The 25236-nt window shown below is 39.9% G+C and overlaps 2 protein-coding genes across 5 annotated transcripts in view; one reads left to right on the top strand and one right to left on the bottom strand.

Moving 5' to 3' along the window:
- PRELID3A (PRELI domain containing 3A) overlaps nucleotides 1-445 on the top strand; it is an 87192-nt gene extending 86747 nt beyond the window's left edge. The window contains exon 7 of the mRNA XM_059895405.1: nucleotides 289-445. Coding sequence (XP_059751388.1) covers nucleotides 289-322 — 34 coding nt within the window. The 3' untranslated portion in view covers nucleotides 323-445. The remainder of the gene's footprint in view (nucleotides 1-288) is intronic.
- The window catches only part of SPIRE1 (spire type actin nucleation factor 1), a 208597-nt gene that overhangs the window by 10147 nt on the left and 173214 nt on the right, over nucleotides 1-25236 (bottom strand). For 3 of the 4 annotated variants that reach the window (XM_059895392.1, XM_059895394.1, XM_059895395.1), the window contains 4 exons: nucleotides 17079-17251; nucleotides 7813-7900; nucleotides 3160-3302; nucleotides 749-922 (listed from right to left, as the gene is read on the bottom strand). In XM_059895392.1, coding sequence (XP_059751375.1) covers nucleotides 749-922; nucleotides 3160-3302; nucleotides 7813-7900; nucleotides 17079-17251 — 578 coding nt within the window. The remainder of the gene's footprint in view (nucleotides 1-748; nucleotides 923-3159; nucleotides 3303-7812; nucleotides 7901-17078; nucleotides 17252-25236) is intronic. The other variant, XM_059895393.1, reaches the window with a different exon arrangement.

Raw genomic sequence — 25236 nt, 5'->3', positions numbered from 1 at the left:
GCTGGTTCGCTTATCCAGGACAGGTCTGGTGAACAGAGGACTGTGGAGAGCCGGGCTGGGCGGCTGCCGACACCTGGTCAGCAGGTCAGCAGCTCGGGTCACACTGGGGGCAGGGGAAACCTCAATATGGTCCGAGGCTTTCTATCCCACTTAAGTTTGGAAACTATTATACTTCCTTTAAAAAATGTATTCTGTATGAAAATCTCAAAAACAATACAAAATGAGAATTATTTAAAATATTTTAAATAATCACATCAATTAAAAAAGACTTCCAATTTCTCTCTACAGAGAAGCACGGTGTTTTTTCATAACAACCACATAATATCCTGACCATCACAACACAGCTTTAAAGGTGCTGGAGAAGAGAAAGAGTGCCCGAGCCTCCCTGGCCAGGCAGCTGAGTATATGGGCAACGGCTCTTCTGAGGGTGGGGCGGCTCTGGGCTGGGGGAAGGTCCTGATCTGGGGGTGGGGGTGTGGGGGAACGTGGTTCAATCAGGGGGCTCAGAAGCACCGCCCATAGCCCCTCTGTGCTGATGCCGCTGCATTCTGAGTTTGTTGTCCTTTCACTATCGTCCCGTCAATTGAGATCATGGTGTGATCTATGCATCTACCAAAGATTGGAATCAACAGTCAGAAGCAAAGTGTCCATCTAAGCTGTTAATTTTTGCAGAGTGCGGTAGCTGAGGGATCACTGCCAAAGAGGCAGAGAGGAAAATAATTCCCAGAACCAGCAGAAAGAGGCCAACCTTTGCGGATTTCCACCTGCTGGTAAAAGCTCTCTCACACAGATAATACATAGCCCCTGCTACCCCCAACAAGGCTGCCTCCAAAGGGTGAGAGCCGAGCAGAGAAGCTGTTTGAAGGGTAGAAAAAAGCGGTCGGAAAGGTGTCCTTGGCCATACTCTGGTTATCCTAGGAACCTGAACAATAGATAAAGGAAAAGAAAATGGCAGGGGAAAAAGAAAAGGAGAAAATAATGCTGAACATGAGTGACCTACAAATAGCGATTATAGAGCATGAAACAAAAATAAACAAACACCACGGAGGACGTTATGGTAGATTCCACATGCAAGTCCATGCCATCGTCTGCATCCACATGTATCAATCAGGAGCCCAACCATGCCTAGAGAACCTCAGAATTCACACGGCAACACTTAAGCTTTCTGGAACTCGGTTGTCCTGTGAACACTGAGTCTCCTGCACACGGGCTCCGTGGGATGCAGGCCAGAGGCGAATGCAGAAACATACACCACACAGCCGCCCCTCCCCCGGTCGGTACTTAAAGACAAGTCGCCTTCATTTAGAGGCGTCACCCACAATCATCTGACCAAATGATGAAAAGAATTACACTTTCAACATCCTAAGGAAAGGGAGGAAGATACAATAAAAATGAAAATGAGTAACAACAAAGACATTTCTGCCATTTTTAGTTGAGAGCTTATAAATACAAAACGATTCCATGTTTTCTAAAATATAGCTAAAATTTTAAATTATCATACTTTTAAAAACAATACTTACCAAGCTAGACGGCACTACCATTAAAGGAGTGTGATTTTATGGATTTCCCAAGGTAAGCTACTGGCAAGAAAAGTCAGGACTTTGACCTGGAGGTTCTTTTGTCTCAGCTGGTGTCTAGAGGCACTTCGGGGGCAGAGTTCTGTGCCGACCACAGGTCTCCCCTGCCTGCTCACTGAGCCCCTTCTCCGCCATGGCATGTGGGTTGTATCTTCCTCTCCTTCTCCACAAAAAACAACTGACAGCCGGACCACACACACACTGAGTTCCCCTTCGCCAGGAAATATACCTCACGGGCCTTTCTTGGTAAAGCTTCCATCACTAGCCAAAAAATCCTTGTAGTTGATCTGACAGTTTCTTTATACTGATAATTTTAAAATTTAAGTCTAACCTCAACAATGATGTCATATGATCACAAGGCCAGGTACACAGCTGAATGCTAAACTGACTTCTAGGAAGAGCTGTGAAGAAAAGAATCACCTAATCGTTGGACTTGTGGAAAAAAAAAAACCCAAAGGAGTTCTCTCTTTTTCAGTTGTGACAATATTTTTCAGGTGTGACAATAACTGTGTATTTTGGTAAATAACTTATTAACAGAAGTCTTTGGATTTTAAACTTTGAACCTGTCGGGTTAGAGTTCTGTTTTTCAGTTGGTAAACCACTGATGAGGCTGTATTTCACCATATATCAGTGTGTGGTGATTATTTAGGAGTTAGAGGAATCCTAACAGGAGTTGCCACGAAATCATTAGTTCTTTAATCGCATTATTTGGGAATAGAGAAGACTGATCAAATTTCAACACTATCAGTGTAGTTCAAACTTTGTTTCTTCACAAGATCCATACTATCTCCCTTCACCTGGACGGAGGGACCTCTATCACTGCTTCATTTGAACCCCTGATGATTCATCACAGCCTAAAAGTATGGACTGCGTGTAGTCCAGTGTTTTATTCATGAGAATCTGAAGAACGATTAGGTATCGGGTTGGCTGCTGGTAGAATTATTGACTGAAGCCCTGCATCTTGCCTGCAAGTATTTCAGAAGTCAAGTGGGACAGAAAGAATCTTCGCAGGCTTCCTCTGGCTGGCAGACCTGTTAGCTCTTCCTGGAAGGGCCCTGTGTGCCACATCCCCTGTCTGAGAAATGAGTAGCCACTACATGAGCCTGGAAGTCTCCGGAAAACAGCAAAAACTGTCAACCCGTCCAAATAGCTGCTTTGGCTCCAATATCACAAAACATGCTTGAAAACAATTAACAATGGTTTTTCATGGATCAAAATTCTCCCCTTGGACTTCTGCCTCAATAAAAGAGTCTACTGTAGTCAGACTTCACTAAGTTTTCTGTTTAGTTTCAACAATTTTTAAGTGGATTAATGCCCTTTGAAAGGAAGAAAGTATTTCTTTAATAAATATCCATACTTTCAACCATTAATAAGTCTTCTGGGAAAAAAAAAGTACTTTAAACGAACAAAGAATGGTCAGACTTCATTTGGGTTACTCTTAGGTTTGGTTTTCTGTAGCTACTAAAAACCAATAAGGTTATTTAAAGTTCAGTCTAGCTTTTGGAAGCTTCTCAAGGAAGCTAATGATTCCAGACCCTCTAACTGCTCACAAGTTACTCTGCAGAGTCTGTCGGTTACTTACGAGAGACCGGGAGCTCTGCCTGGACGCTGGCAGGAACTGTCTCACGTTAGTGGGTGTTTCCTTTTCAATGGAATGTCGTCTCTGGGGTGGCTGCCGTCGTTCTGGCTGGGGTGTGGAGGATATGGGCAAGAACTTTGGAGGGTCTAAAGAAACGGAATGAACCACATTGAAATCAACTCTCTTATAAAAAAAACTTAGGTTTTGAATTTCTAACAGAAAACCCTTTGTCATTTGTGACAAACACTGCATTCAAAGATGAAGTGTTTATTTTGTTGGAGAGGTATATATTAAGATTGGAGGTCCCTAGGGGGATACTGGAAGGACTGTTATAGAAGAATCTTTGCAAGATAAACTTGCTACATAAATAGCACGGAAAAGGAAAAAACAGTTTTTAACATTCATTCAAATTCATGCATAAAACACAATATAAATAGTCTCTCAGATTTGTAATACAAATGCCATGTTATTTTCCACAGAATTTTGCAATTGAACAGTCAGGCTTTATTTAAAATTTTTTTTAATTGGACAAAAGACTTGTATTCAATAAAAAATTTTAAGAGCAAAAAATTCAAGAAATAGATCTTGGGCTTTATTTTAAAAGCATGTAAAAATTATGTATTCTGTGTGTCAAATCATACCAAAATTCTCAAGTGTACCCTCCTTTTACATTCTCCTTTTTGAAAATAAAATATGAAAACTCTTTCTTCTTGATGTGTATCAAGACATTTTATCCTTAGGTTTAAATCAAGCTTTATTTAAATTTCAAAAAATAAATTCCAGCTTCAATGTTAATACTATATATGCTACTGCTCCTCTGCCTAGGAATATGTGGGGACGGGGTTTAAAAGGAGAATGTCTCAGGGTCTGATTCACATTTTGGAAACATAAGGAGGACAACAGAAATCATTTCTGCTGTCAGAGCTTTACTTCTGTTATTGATTTCTAATCAATTGGTAGCCACCCCAGCTCACTTTTGGTTACTCTCTGCATGGAATATCTTTTTCTGTCCTTTCACTTTCAATCTGTTTATGTCTTTGCATCTCAAGGAGTCTCTTGTACACAGCATGTAGTTGGATCATGTGTTTATCCATTCTGCAAATATCTGTCTTTTGATTAGAGAGTTTAATCCATTTACATTGAAAGTAATTACTGATAAGAAGGGACTTACTTCTGTCATTGTACTATTTGTTTTCTATATGCCTTATAGCATTTCATTCCTCATTTTCTGCATTCCTGTCCTCTTTTGTGTTTAGCTGATTTTTTATAGTGAAATGTTTAAATTCCTTTCTCATTTACTTTTTGTTTATATCCTATAGCTATTTTCTTTGTGGTTACCATAGGGATTATATTTAAGACCCTAACTTCATAACACTATAATTTGGATTAATACCTGCTTAACTTCAGTAACACAAAAATCCTCTGCTCCTATACAGCTCTGTCCGCATCCCTTTTAGTTCATGGTGTCACAGAATTACATCTTTATATATTGTCTGCCCCAAAACAGACTAATAATTCTTGTAAATGCTTAAGTCTCTCAAATTATATAGAAAACAAGATTTGGAATTACAAACCAAAGTTACAGTAAAACTAGCTTTTATAATAATAGTTCTTTTTTTCTTTAACTGTATTAATTTGTTAAATCATGCAGAAAACAAAAAGTACAGTTACAAACCATTGTTATAATAATATTAGCTTTCATAATTGCCCATCTATTTATCTTTATTGAGATCTTCATTTCTCCATATGGCTTTGAGTTACTGTCTAGTGTCCTATCATATCACCCTACAGGACTCTGTTGAGCATTTCTTGAAGGGAAGGTCTAATGGTCTTGAGTTCCCTCAGCTTTTGTTTATATGAGAATGTCTTGATTTCTCCCTCACTCTCGAAGGACAGTTTTGCCAGATATAGGATTCTCGGTTAATGACTTTTTTCTTTTAGCACTTAGAATATAGTGGCCCAGGGTCTACTAGCCTCCAAAGTTTCTGATGAGAAGTCTGCTGAAAATCTTACTGAGGATCCCTTGTGTGTGATGACACTCTTCTCTCTTGCTGCTTTCAAGATTCTTTGTCTTTTGAAATTTTGAATATACAGGTTTCCCCCACTATCTGAAAGAGTATTCCTATGAATCCTTTCATAAACTGAAATGGTATAAAGCAAAGAAGCAAATACCTTAGGACACATCTTGCTAATGAATGCACAAAATAAATCAAGGTAAAGCACAGAGGCTCACAGACACAGTTCAAAGTTATGGTGGCCTGATGCAAAGGCTGAACACTACTTTTTTTTTTTTTTTTAGAAAATTGGGCTGGAGATTTAAATTTATTTATTTTATTTATTTTTATTTTTGGCTGCGTTGGGTCTTCATTGCTGCACGCAGGCTTTCTCTAGTTGCGGTGAGCAGGGGCTACTCTTGGTTGTGGTGCGCAGGCTTCTCACTGCAGTGGCTTCTCTTGTTGCGGAGCACGGGCTCTAGGCACGTGAGCTTCAGAAGTTGTGGCACGCGGGCTCTAGAGCGCAGGCTCAGTAGTTGTGGCGCACGGGCTTATCTGCTCTGCGGCATGTGGGATCTTCCTGGACCAGGGCTCGAAGCCGTGTCCCCTGCATTGGCAGGTGGATTCTTAACCACTGTGCCACCAGGGAAGCCCTGAACACTATTTTTGCTTTTCAGCTTTTTTTTTTGTAAAAGCAAAAATCCTCTGCTGATTTCTTTCAGTTAGTGAAAACAGGTACCAATGTAGGTCTTTTGTAAAAGTGAAGGGACATAAGGTGAACTTTTGAAAAGCAGGGGATACCTGTAATGTGTCTTGGTGTCGGTCTCTTGACTTCACCTCAGTTGAGCTTCTTGGATATTTATATTCATGTCTTTCATCAAACTTAGGAAGTTTTAGCCATTATTTCTGCAAATATTCTGCCCCTTTCTTTATCCTTTGCTCCTGGGACTCCCACACGCATATGTTGGTCCATTTGATGGTGTTCCACAGGTCCCTTAGTCTCTGCTTTTTTCAATCTTTTTTCTTTCTATTCTTCAGTCTTGATAATTTCCACTTGCTAATTCTTTCTTTTGCCTACTCAGATCTGTCTTTGAATGCGTCTAGTGAATTTTTCATATCAGTTATTGTACTTTTCAGCCCCAGAATTTCTTTTTTGTTTCTTTCTAGGTTTTCTCTCTATTGATATTTCCATTTTGTTCACACATTGTTTTTTTTCAACTTTCTTCACATCTTCCTTTATTTCTTTGAGCATCTTTAAAATTGTTGTTTTAATGTCTTTGTCTAGTATATCTGTCATCAGGTCTTTTTCTGGGACCTGTTTCTGTTATTTTGTTCTTCTGAATGAGCCATACTTTCCTGTTTCTTTATATTCCTTGTGATTTTTTGTTGAACACTGAACATTTGAATTTATCAATGTGGTAAATCTGGAAGTCAGATTTTCCCCTTCCCCAGGGTTTGTTGGGTTTTGTTATTGTTTTTGTTTATTGTTTTTCTTACTGTTGAAGGCTGATCTCTGAAGATCAGCCTGAGGTGTAAACTTAACATTTCCTCAGGTCTTTTATGAGCCATTCCCTGGGCATTCATAGTCACTTTCTAATTCTCCCATGTGCATATGCCATTGTTTTTGAATGTTCTAGGCTTTTCACTCTCAAAAGGGGAAACATGAAAAATGAAGGGGTGGGGGAAAGGCACCAGCCCTTTAAATCCCCTGGAGATGACTTCAGCTAGAGGGGAGGGGGTGAAGCTAGCAACAGTGCAACAATGGCTGCCTGCCTCTTTGCACCTTTGAAATCAGAAGCAGTAATCAGCAATCAGAGGACAGATCCCCAGTATTTGGAGGACAGGGTCCTTTTTGTCCACCCTGGCTCCTGCAAGCTGCTCTAAGAACAGCACACAGCTGCCTGTCATGTGGCTGGGGGTGGGGGATGAGTAGCTGCCACTGTGCTATGAGCTGAAATCTACTGAAATTAACCCTGGAAGTTTTAGGCATTCAACAAACTCCAGAGTTCCAAAAATAATTACATCAGACAGATTCTACCACTACAATTATTGTCTAGGTGGAAAGACAAATTCCGGTGCCTCCTACTCTGCCATCTTCCCAGAATCCTCCCCTTTAATATATAATTTTTAATTTTTTATATTGGTCTTATAAATGAAAAGATTACCAATAGTATTTTTTTAAATCACTTAACTTTAGATTCTGTATTGCCTGAAGAGTTATAAAGGTGTTTTTACTATCTACACGTGTATGTGGGTAACGATGTGTGTGTGTGTGTGTGTGTGTGTGTGTGTGTGTGTGTAGGGGGGATAACAAGTGTGATTATTCAGAGCTTCTGGCTTAAATTTAGATAAGGAGGTAATTAATCTAAAAAATACATACAGACAGTTGACCTATTCCCTACAACTATTATCTGTAAGCCCAAAGGTGACTGATTTGTTATAAGGTGAGAATCTGAGACCCAACTGCCAGTTTAGCCCTACCTTATGATGTCATTCTAGGAAAATAACAATATTTCTCTTCCTGACTAGTGAAATGCCAGGGTTAGTTCTTTAATTAACTAGTTACCCCAAATGACAACAAGGCACTTTGGGATTCCCTTTTTTAGGTCAAGTATGTTTTTTAAGGCATCTGACACTAGTTCTTTGTACTACAAATACTCACTCTTCCTTGTGGACACAGCCTCCAGAAAGGGAGCTTCAAGGAAGGAGGGAGATGCACTGCTGCTGGCTGACCTGGGCAGAGTTTCTTCCTGAGAAAGGCACAGGCAGACAGAGACAGAGAGAGATCTCATGCTAATTAATAATGTTCATTCATAAATATTTAACATGAGGCACCAAATTTTAATGTCAAAGGTTCAAGGCAGGTTGGAGACAAGCTAGAAGGGATCTAAAATTAGACATGTCTGGGTTGTGCCCTGGCTTTGTCCCTCATTAGAGAGATGTGACACTGAGCAAGTTTCTTATCTTAGTTTCATAATTTCCATAGGTCACTGCAAGGACAGATCTGAGAACACATTTAAAATGCTTACCACATTACCTAGCACACAAGAAATGGTGATTAATATTATCATTAGTGGAGTATTTAACACATTTATAAAAGTAATAGACTTGGAACCCCACAAGGATAGATGTGGTGTATCTTGTTCATCGTTGTTACCTAGTACCAAATCCATCACTTACTAAGTAATGAATAAATATTTGCTGAATGAATGAAAAATATTTCATGAAATGTCATATGAATCTAGAAAAATGTCTGCATTGTGCCAAATAAAGTTTAAATTCCTATTACCAGTGAGAAGAGACCTTCTTAATTTGTTTTAGACTATACCAAAATAAAGTATAATATTTATTCATGAAAAATTTACTATTTACTACGTGACAGGGGATATACATTAACTAGAAGACAACTTATTTCCATAATATGTATAGAAAACTGCTAAACATTTTTAAATATACAAGAAAGTTAGGTTAATATATTAATCTATGACTACGTGAAACAAATAGCGAAAATTCTCTCTGACCTACTTAGTTAAGGTGACTTTAAGAATTAGCCATTCACTAAAAACTGGCTTTACCTAAAACCTACTGCTGAAAGCATGAGTTTTGAACATGCCTCACTACAAAGGATCTGGCCAAGGAACAAGAGAAGAAGAAAGCCTTGTAAACCACAAAGTCCAAACAAAGCCAGTCTGAGCAGCAACCTCTGCATTCTTGATACTCACCACCAAGAACAAGCCAGGCAACGTAAGCAAAGCCTCACCCCAGACACGCTGGAGGTCACACAAGTCTCCAGAAAAGCCAGCAAGAACTACCATAATCCCCTTCTGCTTATGGAAGGTCAAAAAGGAAATAAAAGCTAAGAGTATCTCATAGAAAAAGAAAAAAGGAGTCATACCAGGACTTTCCAGTAGTTATGAGGTGGGAGCTAGAAACAAACAGCAGAAACCATCCCCATCGCAAATATTTCAGCCAACCTTCCCTAGAATCATTTTTACAGCCTAATTTCACATAAGTCTGAGACATGTCCATGCCTTGCACCCCACTACTTACTGGTCTGAAATCCTCCCACTGAGAACAGCCAAGAGCCTGTCCTGGGCAGGCAGGGCGGATGCAGGTCAGTGCGGGAGACAGGGCCATTGCGGGGGTGGGGTGTGGCTCAGGGCCTCCTGGGATTTGCTCCCAGAAGCTGTGGTTGGTCCTCTGGCCATGCATGCCCACCTCAGGCAGCTGCACCCACTTTCAGACTACTTGAAAACTAATCCTACCATTAAAAAAATAAACTCAAACTGGATTAAAGACCTAAATGCAGAGGAAAACATAGGCAGAACAGTCTTTGACGTAAATCATAGCAATATTTTTTTGGATCCGTCTCTTAAAACAGGAAATAAAAGCAAAAATAAACAAATGGGACCTAATTAAACTTAAACTTCCTTTTGCACATCAAAGGAAACCACTGACAAAATGAAAAGACAACCTATTAAAGGGGAGAAAGTATTTGCAAATGGTATGACTGATAAGGGGTTAATATCCAACATATATAAACAGTTCATACTATTAAACATCAAAAAAAAAACAGATTAAAAAATGGGCAGAAGAACTGAACAGACATTTTTTCAAACAGGAAATGCAGGTGGCCAACAGGCACGTGAAAAGATGCTCAACACAGCTAATCATCAGGGAAGTGCAAATCAAAACCACAATGAGCTATCACCTCACACCTGTCATTTTGTTGTCAGAATCGCTATCATCAAAAAACAAAAACAACCCCACAAATAAATGCTGGAGAGGATGTGGAGAAAAGGGAACCCTGGTACTCTATTGACAAGAATGTAAATTGGTTTAGCCACTGTGAAAAACAGTATGGTGATGTCTCAATAATCTAAAAATAGAACTACCATATAACCCAGCAATTCCACTCCTGGGTATGTATCTGAAAAAAACAAAAACACTAATTCAGAAAGATACATGGACTCCAATGTTCACAGCAGTATTATTTACAGTAGCCAAGATATGGAAGCAACCTAACTGTCCACCAATAGATGAGTGGCTAAAGAAGATGTGGTATATATATATATATATATATATATATATATATATATATATATATACACACATACACACAAACACACATATACATACAATGGAATATTACTCAGCCATGAAAAAGAATAAAATTATGCCATTTGCAGCAACATGGATGGATTTGGAGGGCACTGTGCTGAGTGAAATAAGTCAGAGAAAGGCAAATACTGTATGATCTCAATTATATGTGGGATCTAAAAAATACAACAAACTAGTGAATATAACAAAAAAGAAGCAGACTCACAGATACAGAGAACAAACTAGTGATTACCAGTGGTGAGAGGCAGTGGGGGAGGGGCAATAGAGGGGTAAGGGATTAAGAGGTACAAACTACTATGTATAAAATAAGCTACAAGGGCTTCCCTGGTGGTGCAGTGGTTAAGAATCCGCCTGCCAATGCAGGGGACTCGGGTTCAAGCCCTGGTCCAGGAAGATCCCACATGCCATGGAGCAACTAAGCCCGTGTGCCACAACTACTGAGCCCGCATGCCACAACTACTGAAGCCTGCACACCTAGAGCCTGTGCTCCGCAACAAGACAAGCCACCACAATGAGACGCCTGCGCAACGCAATGAAGAGTAGCCCCTGCTCGCCGCAACTAGAGAAAGCCCGCGCACAGCAATGAAGACCCAATGCAGCCAAATAAATAAATAAATAAAATTTAAAAATAAAATAAAATAAGCTACAAGTATATATCGTACAACACGGGGAATATAGCCAATATTCTTTAATGAGTATAAATGGAGGATAACCTTTAAAAATTGTCAGTTACTGTATTTTACACCTGTAACGTATAATATTATACATCAACTATAAAGTATTTACTTTATAGAAAGAAAGAGAGAACAGAAGAAAGAAAGAGAGAAAGGAAGAAAGAAAGAAAACTAATCTTCACCAGGATTAGTTCCTGCCCCGGAGGAGTCACGGAGACGCCCAGAAAGGAACCAGGGGGCGTGTGGTGTCCCTGTCATGTCCACTCCCATTGACTAAACACTTTCTGCCTGGCTGAGGTGTTTCAATGGGTCTCTGACATCTCTTAACATTAGTCTTTTCTACGGCCTGGTCTGGTTTCGGAAATTTGCTTATTTGTATTGTCTGATCCAAGTTACTAGTCTCTGACACTAAGTTAGGCCTTTTCTAGTTCTATGTCCTGACCAGTGACTCTTAAATCAGGTCCTGGATGCAATGAGGTCACTGTCAGAAGTCCCGCAGCTTTGCTCCCAGGGTGGTGCTGTCACTGAAGGCTGCCAGAATTGTCTCAGATGCCAGCCTGGGCACCTAACTCACTTAACAGGAAGGAAAATCTCCCTCTTCCTGAAAAGAATCTCAGTGAAGGCACAGATACAGCTCCTTTGCTTAGCTTTCCTACTGAAAGCTTTGATATAGCTCCAATCAAAGCTTATCTTGACTTTTAAAATGTTACTTGGGATAGGCTAGCAGAGGTTATTAAAGATAAGCAAGAAACACTGAGGTTTAGAGTTTTAGGAAGAGAAAAAAAAAGTGATGGAAAAAGATCTGGTGTTGGGAGGTCTGGTTTAGCAGGGATTCTGCTACTGAAAATTTGTTTGACTTTTTAAAGTTGGTCTCTATCTCTACTAGGGGCTCAGTTTTCTCACTGAAAAGTAATGACGTTGAACAAGATTTCTAAGCCCCTTTCCAGTGTAAGTTATTTTAAATTCAAGCATTCTCATGTACTGCTAGTTGGAATACTAGAAAGTTTATGAGATATGCAGATTTTGGAGTTAGACTTGGGTTTCAAATCCGTCTCTATAATTTACTCTTTAACAATCTTAGTTCAAAGACAACACCTTTCTGTGTGTCTGTTTCCTTATCTTTTATATAAGGATCATAGCTACTTCTCGGGTCTGATCAATTTATAATACCTAAAGTATAACATAGAGTTGGCTCAATAAAAAGTAGATATTAGAGCTTTCTTTAAGGAACTTGGCAATATGTATCAAAAGCTATAAATATGTACATTCTTTCATCTAGCAAACATTCTTCTAGAAATATCCTGAAAAATAATTCAAAGCAAAAATGTATCATAAGGATGTTCACAATATTATTGTTATTTATAATAACAGAAAACTGGAAACAGCTTAAATGTTCAAAGACAGGGGACTTTTTGTCAAAGACAGGTTAAATATAATATGGCAAATTATTATGATAGAATACCACACAGATATTTGGCATCATGTTGAAAAAGGATTAATCAGATGGGAAAATGCTCATAATATTTTGTTAAGTAAAAAACATGGGTTAGTTCCAGTTCTGGCAAAATGGCAGATTAGATAACCTATTCCTATGGCCTCAAGCAGGGTATAAGGTCTCTGGGTCACTACCAATAGCCCAGTTTCACAACTAGAAACTTTAAAAGACATCAATTCAAGCTTGTAGTTAATGCTGATTATTTAACTATTATAATTTAAACGCACAAAGCTGCTGGGTAAATCTAAGAGAAAAAAAAGTCCCTTTACTGGTTCTGCAACTGGAGGTCTCACTTGACAGAAAGGAAGAAAATGCATTTCCTTGATGGAACAAAGGACGCAGGGCATTAAGAAGACTGAGGGCAAGTCATCATCTCATGGCTCTGAACAGGATTAAGGAGTTTTTCTTTCTACATAAAGCAGCTGAGTTTATGTTGATAAAGTAAATAATCCATTAATATTCCATTTCATAAGAATATCTGACATAATAATATATTGACTCTACAGGGAAATTCACTACTCAGTGGGGAATATTTAGACAGGAACCTGTTCTTTGTGATAATTTGGGCCCAAGTTTAAGTTAACCTCAAAGACAGCAAGGGGCAACAGGAACTTTGTGGTGCACAATGGAATCAAATGAAATATGTCTGCAGTGGTGAGCAGAGCTGCTACCCTGGAACGGTGGCAGTTACCTCTTAGTATGAAGTCTCTGTGGAAGAGAAAATTAAATGAGATCATGTATGAAAGAGTTCACCATACAGTCGGTATTCTGGTGGCTGGAAGGGTTTTTTTGGTCTGTTTTAATTTTTGTTTTTGGCCACGCCGCATGGCTTGTAGGATCTTAGTTCCCCAACCAGGGATTGAACCCAGGCCCTTGGCAGTGAGAGCCTGCAGTCCTAACCACTGGACCACCAGAGAATTCCCCTGGAAGGTATTTCTTAAACCTGAGGGAAAAACCTCCGGTGGAGAGACTGCAAGGCCAGCAGGAGACGTGTGATCGTGCACAGCAGCACTTCCTCCAGGAGTGAGTACGGTGCCCTGTCCGCAGCGGGACGAGCTCAGTGTCAGGCGTGCTGGGACTTCCTAGGGGACACTTCCTCTGAGAATGGAAAAGGCATGAAGATGGGGAGGTGGCGGGGTAGGGAGCGGAGGGCAGGGCCTAGCCCCGCCTCCATTGCTAGCTGACCTGCCTTGTATTTCTACAGCTTTGATGTGAAGAAAAAGTTTTGGTCCTTAAAAAAAAATTTTGGAAGCCACTAAGTAAATGGGAGGGAAGGAAGAAAAATGGGGAAGTGGTGATAAAATTGAGGGGATGGAAGAAAAGAGTAAGACCAGCCTTTTCTGAGCTTCTTCGTTATTTGGCCTCCACTGTCCTCCCACTACAGGCCTGAGTCTTAAGTCTTTGTTCCTGTGCAACCTCCAACAGGAATGCTTTAGACAAGTCAGAGAGGCGGGGTCAGTCCGCTCCTCCGCCCCCAGGGGAAGTCCACGCCAATAGGGGAGAAACAGGAGACCGGCTGTGACGTGGCCTGGCACGTGCCACAAACAGTGGAAGCCCTCTGCCCACTGCTCTCCTCACCTGACTCCTCAGCCCAGGTCCTCCCTCTCCTTGAGGCTTCTCCAGCCCCCGGCCCCCTGGTGGCATCACACACGGGTGGCTCAAAAGGTGCCTGGCAGGCCGCGAGCACTCACCAAACACGTGTAATGACTCAGTGTATGCTTCTTATTTCCCATTTGGATTATGAGCAAGGGGACAAAGCCTATTGCACTGCTGTCCCTTTACTGCTTACTGAAGGCATTTGGTAAATACATGAATGGAAAAAATGCAGAGGCATTGGAAAAAAAAGAAGTTGGCGAAAAGGAAAAATAGGAGAAGAGTTAAAGAAAAAAGTGTGAAAAAACGTTACTATAAAATGTGAATGAAGACACTGTGCAATGTGATGTGGGATATATCTAAGTATCTATAGCCATTTTTATAAGTGAGCAAATAGGACCAGAGATAAATCAGTCTTGGTTTAGGAATTCCCTGACATCAGGAATTCATTAAGGTGGGGAAAAGAACACCCACCCATCAATTTAGAGAAGGCAGGACTCCTCAGCCTCTTTTCCGCTTTCATACTTATGGGCAGAACTGCCACATTCTGGAGCTGGAAGAGACCTCAGATGGAGGACACGGTGGTGGCTGACACAAAGGGACCTGTCTTCGTGTACTGTCCACAAAGCAGAGCCAGAGCCCATGGCACGTTCCTGACTACCTCACACTGTAAGGAAACCCGGCTTGAGTCTCAAGGTGCTTCGTTCATGTCTATAGAAACATCGGTTAATTATCAGGCTTTACAAGAGACATCTTTCTGAGTTGGCTTTAACCAGCCGGTAGATAATCTTAAAGAGGCTAACGTTAAGAAAGCTTTTTAGGATGAACACAACTAATCTACCACAATTAAAGCCGAGTTTCATCAAAAGAAACTCTACGGAGCCTCAGAGAAGGCACCAAAAAAAAAACCTCTACTGAAACTTTATCACAAAGCCCAAGTTTGAAATATAGCTGTTTAGAATTAAAGGCTTCTGCTCACCTGTGTTTTCTAAATTTTAAAGTTTGAACATATTTAGAAGTTTTAAAATTCTATATTCAGAAGTTTAAAAAAAAAAGGAATGTAAGGCATTCTCACATTCAGCATCTTTGCCCTGCCCCTCCTTAGTACTTTAGAGCATCAGCTGTAAGGGAAGAGGACAGAGGGGTGTGCTTGCTCCAGTCCTGGCCCAGGACCATTCCCTCTGTTCCAGAAATCAGAGGTCCCCACCTTACTCCCAATCATGGGAGCCATGATTGCCCAGGCCTGGACCAGCAGCCAGACAAAGACCAGGCTCAACACTTCTCAGCACCGTATTTCACACTTCCTTTCTAACTAATGGGCAGGCACGCAAACACAGCCTCGCTCTGATTAAGAGAACTGTGTCTAGCAAATCATCTCAAGATTTGGATTTAGGGCATCAGCACAATATTTTCACGAAGAGGAAAACTAAGACAACTGCAGAGGCTGTCCACTGCCCTCCTCATGGCCTGGGCATTCTAGCTCAGGGCAGTAAAGGATGAAGAAAGGACAGGAAGGGGGTCCTGGACACACAGGACGGCGCGCTCCCTGCACCGGACACAGGTGCTTCCAACAGACTCTGCGAGGGCGGCACTGGTGTCGGCACCGTCCAGCTTGGTCACCTCCAGCCACACGTGAGAACTCAATGAACTGAGTTTTACATTTATTTAATATAATTTACATTTCAATCATCACAGTTCTAGTGGCTAACCACTAGATCTTCTTTTAATTTAAACTGTTGTTCTCACAGATTAGCATGAATTTCTTTAAATACGTGAGTGTCTGCTGGGGATTAGGAGCTGGGAATATAAGGTGAATTCCACACCTTCCCTCCTGGGAGCTTGCACTTGGTGAGAGAGAGAAATAAATGGACAATTATATTACAAAGGGTCAAGTGCTCTAACACAACAGACGGATCAGAAGGTTATAATGGAATCGGAGAGGAGCTGGGTGTAGGCTGCACGCAGATGCACAGAGCGGAGCAACAAGGGAGTGAGCAGGAAAGAGCAAGGGGCCCAGTGGGGCTGAAGGGTAAACTGAGGCAGAGTGATGTTGCAGGCACCAGATGGCACAGGCTCTGACGCAGCTTCTTCAGGGACAGGAGTTTAGTCCTGTAAGTGGCAGGATGCCTTCAAACGGTTTCAAAGACAAAGACCCTGGTGGTATTTGCAAGATGGAATCAGGGAAGCTAGGAAGAAGGAAGATAAGATATGACTGATGAGAGAGCGCATGCACTGAATTGGGCAGTTAATAAGAATACTTCTTTACTATTCTTGAAGTTTGAAAAACATTTAGTGGCAAAATTGTTATTACTGATATTGCTGGATGACGTGTGGAGACCGGTGAGGGCGATATGAGACAATAACTCCTCAAGTTCTAACTTGGATGAATGAGGAGAGAATGGAGCCAGCAACCGAGACAGCAGACAGGAGACGAGAAGCCTGCTATGTGTGGCCTGGTTTGGCAGGGGGCGGGGAAATCATTTCATTTTATATAAGCTGACTTTGAGGGTCGGGTAGTGGAGACATACAATACTGACGCTGCAGACAGAGGCTTGCAGAGATCTGGGAGCACCCACGTCAGGAACAGGAAGGATCTGCAGGGCATGGGCGCAGTGTTGGGGGACTTGTCTGTTGGTGTTACTATTACAGAAAGAAGCTTCAGTATGGATGTGTGTGTGTGTGTGTTCTAGAGAGGGAAGAATCTATGAAGATGTTTTTCTTTTTCCTTCCCCAAAACAAAGGGAAACATATTTAAGAAAATATAGGTTTGAAAACTGTTGACTTATTTTAACCCCACTGTAATCTAAGACTACGTATGTATGTCACAAGTTATTCTATAAACTACAGCTACTGTATTGGCCTTTATTAAATAACAGTAAGTAATCCACTGTTTCATTTCCTGCTAAATGAATGAATTTTAAACCTAACTTTAATTGACTGAAAAATGGGAAGAGATTAAGTAACAGCTGGAGCAACACGAGGACCGGTCGGAGGGCGCTCGCCTCCTGACCCCGAATCGGGACATGGGGGGCCGTGGGGCCTCACCTCCGAGTCAGAGCTGTCCAGCTCGGCCAGAGTTGGGGCTTTGAGGAGTTTCTTCCGCTGCACAGGCACCTGCTGTGCGGCACCTGCCCCATTTTCTCTTGAATGTGACGTTAAACCTCCATTCACCATCGATGATTCCAGGACATTCTTTGGAGATTCAGGGGTAGCTACCTCTGGTAAAACAAAGGTGAAAGCTTACCTTTTCTTGAGCACAGAAAGGTAATCAGTGAACCAAACACACTTTTCCAAGTACCTGCACTTGGAATCACACCCGAGGTGATATGGCATTTCTACGTCATGCAAATACAACACAGAGGCTGGACACAGTAACACCTATGCATATACAACACTTGTGTTAGACATTAACTGTCAGATTCAAATAAAGGAAACCTTTAAATGAATAATTATATATTCACATTTGTAGATTAAAATTTAGAGCTAGAAGAAATACTACAGATAACTGACTCCAACTTCTCTATTTTCCAGAGGCCCAGAGAGGCTAACTTTCCTTTTAGCCTCTAAAGAGCTAGTGATCGACGGATCAGAGTAATGGCATGCACATATGGCTGTAAGATCTGAAAGTGGTTTGATTTTAAAATAAAAATAGCTAATAATCTATATGCATATAAACATGAACACAAAGACTCTGGGATACATTCCCTCTGATAAAGCTGATTTTGATTACCAAAGCTCAAATCTGGATGGGAAGGCAGTGAAAGAAATGTGGCAGCACAGAGCACAGAGCATGGAGTACGGAGTACAGACTACAGAACACAGAACATACAGTATGGAGTACAGTGTACAGAATACAGAATAAGAGCATGTAGCATAACGTATAGAGTATAAAGTTTAGAGTATACAGTATAGTTAAGATGCAGATGGTTTGGATTCAAAGTCTAGCTCTAGTTGTTTGACCTTGAGCAAGTTAAATTTTCATTCCTCAACTGTAAAATGGCTAACAACAGAAATGGGCTCGTTGTGAGGATTAAATAAGTTAACAACTGCATATAAAATACTTAATAGTGTGTGTAATAAAGGCAGTGCACAGTAAATGTTAGCAATTATTAACACTAACTTATATCTACATTTGTAAGTGAGTGAACTAAGGCTAAGGGTGATTCAGCCAGTCACACAGCCAGCACGGCAGAGCTGACACTAGAATCCTTGTCGATACTGATTCTAAAAGGCCACCTTTTTCTGTACTGGAGCCTGTAATCTTCCAATGCAAGTGGAACTAATTTTCTTCATGTATTTCAATAACTAATAATTTTAATAACTAACTACTAAATTAGAGTATTTAAAAGTGAGAAAAAGCAGTCCCTGCATGATTTAACTCACAGACCAGCCCATAACCTGGTTTTTGCCCATGGAGCAGTCTGTGAAACTCCCATGGTCGGGGGTAAAGGGTATGCTGGGCACTGAAAAGACAGGATTAATGCTCGTTTTTTGGGGGGAAGCATTGTACCTGAAGTAACTATAAAATACAAGAATGTTCTATTTATAGTAGCTCCCCTCAACATGTAATAGTTTTATGCTTGAAGTGGAAGAGGTGGATTTCCAGGTAGCATTCAGAATGTAAGTATGTTCTAGTACAGCATTCCTTGACATTATTTAAAAGAATTATGTAAATTATTTATTATAAATGATGTATATCTAACTTAATATTCATAATTTCTGCATATTTTTAGATATCAAGAAGGCCAGGACTAGAACTGCCCTTGTGAACTAGAAGGAAGGGTTTGAGTGAGCAAGAAAGGAATGAGGAAAGGAAAAAAGGAAGGAAGAAGACAGACTTGTCATCAATCATTTATCATTTTACATAAAATGTTTAACAGAAAACCTGACAACACATGAATTAATTTTGTTATTACCTCTCCAGGTATTAGGTAGCTAGAACAAATATATGATTGGGGGACGGGGTGCGCTGAAGGGACAAAAGGGCAAAAGCAGCAAGTTTTTACAAAATTACAAAGGTTAAAATCTTTAAATAAACCTTTCATAAGGTGTAAAGAGCAGTAGGCTGCCACACTTACGAGCGTAATTTAAAAGTCTTCCAGAGAGCAAAGGAGGAAATGATTGGGCTAATTGATTAATTCCTATTCAAGAAAAAAGGTAATGTTTAAATATGGTCTTGAAGTATCTTTTGAAAAATCGTATTTTATAGCACACATTTTTTACACACTTCCTCCAGAGGTTCACGCAGTAGCCGCAGCCAGTCTTCCAAGAAAAAGCACGCACATCTCCCACCGGCCCAACTATCCACACCCAACTGAGGCTCTGCCTGGAGACACAGTGAGCTTCTCCAGGCGGGTCTCACAGGTCCAAGCCAGAGTTTCCCTAAGGGTGAAGTCACCAGTGGTGTGTGGAGGAACACTAACACAGTTTTAATGGTTATATATTTAATGTTTCACAAAAATTATAATTACTATATCAGATACATGATTTTATGGATGTTTTTGCTTAAGAAAATTTTAGAAGTCATTTATGGTAGATTTAAAAAGTTTAAACAGTACTGGTGGCACTTAAGTCTGGTAAAATCATGAGGGTGATGTCTGCACTGAAGTTTAGGGAACACTGTTAAGTGACAGTGGCTGCCATGAGCTAATTTCATTCTCAATGCAAGGGATCTGAGAAATTACCCAGTAGCTCTCTAACTGCCTGAAGACTTTGCTGAGGTTGGTAACTATACTTGAGCTCACTGACTCAAACTACTGAAATAAACACCTAGTACTCAATTCAAAGCTTTGAGATAAATGGAATTAATAGAAGAATATGTTATGTCCCAGTCAGGCTTCAGGATGATCTCCGTATGTAAGACTAAATATTGTGTGTGATTTTATCTAATACTGCATATTTGTAAAAGCCCCAGTTGAACATACTTTTAAGAGATATTTTTAAGTAGTTTGATTACTTATACTTTTCTCTTCAAATGAATGAATCCTCACTATCACTTCAGTGTATCTGGTGAGAAAACCAAACCCTTGGATAAGACTTTAGACTTCTTCTACATAAGACAGAATTTCTGGTGATATTTATAAGTAAGCAAACTATTTAAGATGCTACACAGAGCTTTAGAAGTCATATGCCTCAGGTTCAGAATCTAAAACGCACAACCATGATATTAAATACCTTATCTAATAACTTCTATTATTACATAGTGTAATAATTATGTCTGTTAGATATACCCAGGCTGCTGCCTTATTTAGTTGGAGGAAATACGGCTGAAATAAAGATTGTATATTTAATATTTGCATCAGAAAAATAAATTATACTTACCTTAATTAATGTTGACTGGATTAAGATTTTCCACTAAGAATTAATATTTCTAAAACATACCTGAGCAGCAGAACATACTTCAATGTGTCCTATTCTACACTTACGTGCATTACCTACACTACACGTTTAAATATTTACTCCTTAGTTAGCTAATTTCCCAACTTAGACAAGAAATGCATCCCGATCTTTACATTTAGGTTAGAAGAATAGATCAATCTTTTCCATTTATAATTTGGGACATTTAAATTGGTTAGTCAAAATGACACAATGAAAACACAAGAAATCGAGAATGAAGTGTGTGGAAATTGCAAAGTACACTAAGGTACAAAATAAATTATGGCAAATGATAAGCAGTGAAAGCAAACCAAATTTTTTGTTGCTCCTTTACATCGAGGAAGCTCAGCACCAAGAGCTTCCTTCCCAACACAAGAACCCATCATATAACCTGTAAGACACGAACACACCTACATACATGTGTGTGGGCATGCACGCCATCCAGGTGAGCCACCTGTGCCTACTTCACGGGAGCCAGCAGCCAGTGTGCTTAGGCAGCGGCCACTCCCGGAGAGCCCGCCAGGGAGGAACATCTTTAGTAGATATTTAGAAGAGAGGGATCTTAGAATGTGTTGCCAACTTTTGGAGATCAGCAGTAACACAGATGTTCTCAAACATTTCTGAGTTTACTTTCCAGACCAAGTTTTTTTTTTTTTACAAAGTTACTCTGCAAATGGTTGATAAAATAAAAATTGTCAAATGGATAAAGAAAATAGAAAAAGCTCCTCAGTGGTCAGTCAAAAGTAGTAAGTGAAGACTATAACATATTTATCTTAGTTTCTTGAAAGTGCAAATATTAGTCATGCCTAAGAGAACTACAAATATACATAGAAATTCAAAGAGCAGTTGGGAACTATTTTAGCAGTTGGAAGATACTCAGTAAATATTCACAGACAGAACATGATACTAGAACTCTCTGGCTCTTTAAATATGAATTTGTATGTAAGATATGCCAACAATTCCATGGCATGTAAAAGAAAATTCTGGAAGGAAATACTAGTGCCAATATCTTATCTCATTTTACATTCAAAACAGCAGCTTCCAAAGTCTAAAATTCTAACGTGCAAAACATTTTATTGGGACTAAGTTGGCTTTGAAAATTTGCTCATATATAATTTAAAATTTCAATTTAAAAGGGGGGCTGATTTTACAGATCAAATTTAATCATTAATAGCTACTTGTTTCACTGTTAGTCCCTGTCTATTTAACAGAAGGGCTCTAAACGTGTACTACAAACCCGGGACACATGATTATATTTTACAACCAAAGCCATTACAACGCTCGTGTGTTTTTAGACTCTTAACCAGCACACAGAACCAGAGTGACAAGGCCCTACGCACAGGAGCACTGGGTACGCAGATAGCTCTTGCCCCTCAACTGAGGAGCAGTCGTCCTCTGAAGCAGCTGACAGTTCTGAGTTCAGCTACCTGAATAACTGAGTGCTTTAGAGAGTAAGAAGTGGCAAAACTTTGTTTCTTGAAAATGTTTTCTATGATCTGAAGGCAGAGTTCTGTTAGACTCTGACTGCTGCTTTATGAGATTGGGGGTGGGGTGGGCACTGTGTTCCATGACCACAAGTGTCACGGTTCTTCCACAGGCTCCTGCAAGGCAACAGATTTATTACAGTTTTAATTTTTTTCAAGTATACTATTTTCAAAGAAACAGAATGTTTTATTTGACTGACCACAGCTTAGAAGAAGCCTTTCAATTTTCTTTTTTGACGTGTTTGAACAAGCAGATGAATGAAATGTATTTCACAGAGACCACAAAACCCACGTCAGGTGTGAGAGTGCTTTTTTTTTTACCTGACAAGTCAAAACTGTAAGACATGCTAAGTGGCCGCATTGCTGAAAAAAGAAAACAAACAATAAAAAGAAAGTAATTCAGCTGTTAGGATATACAGGGAAGATGAAAAAGGGAGGAGGGTTCAAGACCTGTGGTGGCACATTTCACACTTTAAGGCAGAAGGCAGTGAATAACAATCTGAAATACAATAAAACCATGTGTCTTAGTTTTAATTATATTACTAAGACTTGAAATGGAGTAACAATAAAAGAAAAAAAATAACTTTTAAAGAACATGTTAAAAATGAAAGCATGTTAAAGATACAAACATTTTAGAATCATATACAGGACTTTTTACTTAAATATAAAAGAGTTCAAAAGAAAAAACTAGCCATGTTTTAAAACATGATTTTAGGGAACATACAAAATCTTTAAAATTTAACAACAAATGTATTCTTAAATAATTAATTTCAGGATGAAAATGTGGCTCTCTGCATACAGGTGAAACATCTTATAAAAAATCTCATTCAGGTACTACCAGCATCACAAAGTGTCACTAATTCTCTATTGTAGGCAGTGTAACCTGGCAGTTGAAGCGAGGCCTCAGGAGCCAGAGAGCCTGAGTTTGAACCTCAGCTCTGCCACTTACTAGCAGTGTGATTCTGGGCAAGTTACTTAACCTCTCTGTGCTTCAGTTATTTCATCTGTAAAATGGGAATAATGGTACCTATTTCATGGGATTGTTATAAAAATTAACTGATTCCATACAAGAAAAGGTGCTCAGGATAGTGCTTAGCATATAGAAGAAGTTAAATAAATACAATCTCTTATGAATAAACTTATTTCTTTCCTGTTGAAATCATTTGTTTTAAAAATTTTATTACACATACTAAAAAACACTGAATTGTATATTTTTAATGGGTGAATTTTATGGTAGGTAAATTATATCTCAATAAAGCTGATTAAAAAAAGGTTATTACCAAGGTTTGACGAATTTCGGTATTCATAAGAGTGAGAATTACCTATTTTCACTGTAGCCCCATCCATCCTATGCCCCCGGTCAGGGAGGACAGGTGGCTGTGTGGTCGGAAGGGGAGAGAACCGCAGGTCCACAGGCTTGTCAGGCACAATGTCCCCACAGCTCATGTTTCCGAGGCAGATGGCATACAGTTCTAACACCCAAATTTAACAGAATGAAAGTATCTCTCCATATGCTTTTGGCAGATGTTTTTAAAGGAACAATTTACATTTACAACCCCAAATCTCATAGTATGAGATGTTAGAAAAGGTGTTAGGAAAAAGAAAATGATCAGATATGAACAAAGACTGATGCAAAAGAATACTAATTTCAGACTTAACAGGAAAAAAATGGAGCTAGCCTGTAGAACAATAGGGAAATAGGCGAATAAAAGACAACTTAGCCATGTGTTAGTAATAATGTCCTTATAAATAATGCTGTGGGGGATATTTAACGACGTGGGAAGATGTTCCTGCCCCACACAACGTTACATGGGAGCATCAGACACTGTGCACACAGCTCTTGTCTCCACCTCATGACGCACAAGCTCCATCACAGCGCATGCCTCTGCTGGTGAAACTACGGGTAATAGTTCTTCTTTAAACATTTCCCCAATTTCTACAGTGGGTTTCTACTTGCAATTACATGGAGGGGTAAGGTTTTAAAACTATTTAGGGAACTTTTCTTCAAGATAATTCTGCCAACTTTACCCAAACTCCCCAAGGGGAAACTTTATAGTAAGAACCAATGTAGGTCTGCAGAAAGAAGAGCCCAAATCTCTTACTTTCCAATTAAGGTGCAAGGTCAATTTGAAAAGTAAGACTCTCATAGAACAATCACTTTCAATAACAGCTCAATTCTGGTTGTTGTGAAACACCAATTCATAAGGTTAAAATAAAATAAGATATACTATACAGAAAATTGATATTTAATTATTCTAAAGTAGATTTCCTGCTAGTTAGCATCTAACTTGTTGAAAATGAAACAGAAGAATATGTATATGACAAGGGCATGTGACACCCCTTGTATGCAACGTGCGGTGTCCCGTTGCCACCCACAAGGACTGCTGGTCTCCCGCACGCTCAGCCCCGGCCACCCCCATGCCCCTGACGGGCTGCTGTCGGCGCTGCAGGGGGAACATGTATCTGCTGCCCCGAGCCTTTCCTCTGTCAGCGCCTGTGGGCGGGGACTCTGACTGCTCGTCTCTCTACTCCAACAGCTGACATGGCTGTTTAATAAACATTTGGAAAAATGAAGGAACTGTATGTCAAATATCATCCAAATCACACAAGCACGTTACGCCTGTCTTGTTCCTTTCTCTGTCCTGTTGGTGCTTCCACTGGAGTTTATAATCCCTCCTCTTTTCTCCTGAAAATCATGAAGCTTACTTTTCTCATGGTAATATATTTGTTTTGCCTTATAATTTGGCTGAAATCTTTTCTATTACCCCATTATTCCTTCTCAAGGTACAGTAATTTTAAAAAATCCAGTCTTAAGCAGCCGTCCTATGACACGGTTTCCTTATTTTTCCATAGTGGTTCTTACTCTTTGAGGCTGTGGACCCTTTAGGAATCTGAGCAAAGCTATGAACCCCCCTCTCCAGAAAATGCACATACATACACTTTAGGAAATACATACAAATCTGTTATATTTCAAGGGATTCACAGACCGTCCTCAGGCTCATGCAAGGACTCCCAGAATAAGAACTCTCCATTTATGTCGTGTATATGTTCTGGCTCATTATTATATAAATGCTCATATGGGTTTGTTTTAAACATCATTTTAAAGGGAAACACTTGCTGCCATAAAAATCAGACAGGGATAAATTCACACAGCCTGCCCTCACTCTGAAGCTCTCTATGTGGAAGGTACGTGCTATTATTACAACACCTCTGGGAGTACTTTTCATCACTGTCCTTGCAGTGGAGACCAGGACATAACAACCAACAAGACAGATGTGGGCCCTGCTGCCATGGAGGCCACAGTGTGACAGAATGGCCAAAAGTCAAACAAAAGAACATCAGCG

Source organism: Balaenoptera ricei, chromosome 14, assembly GCF_028023285.1.
Source record: "Balaenoptera ricei isolate mBalRic1 chromosome 14, mBalRic1.hap2, whole genome shotgun sequence".
NCBI lineage: Eukaryota > Metazoa > Chordata > Mammalia > Artiodactyla > Balaenopteridae > Balaenoptera > Balaenoptera ricei.
The sequence above is the reverse complement of the archived record's forward strand: the minus strand, read 5'-3'. Positions and strand labels throughout refer to the sequence as shown.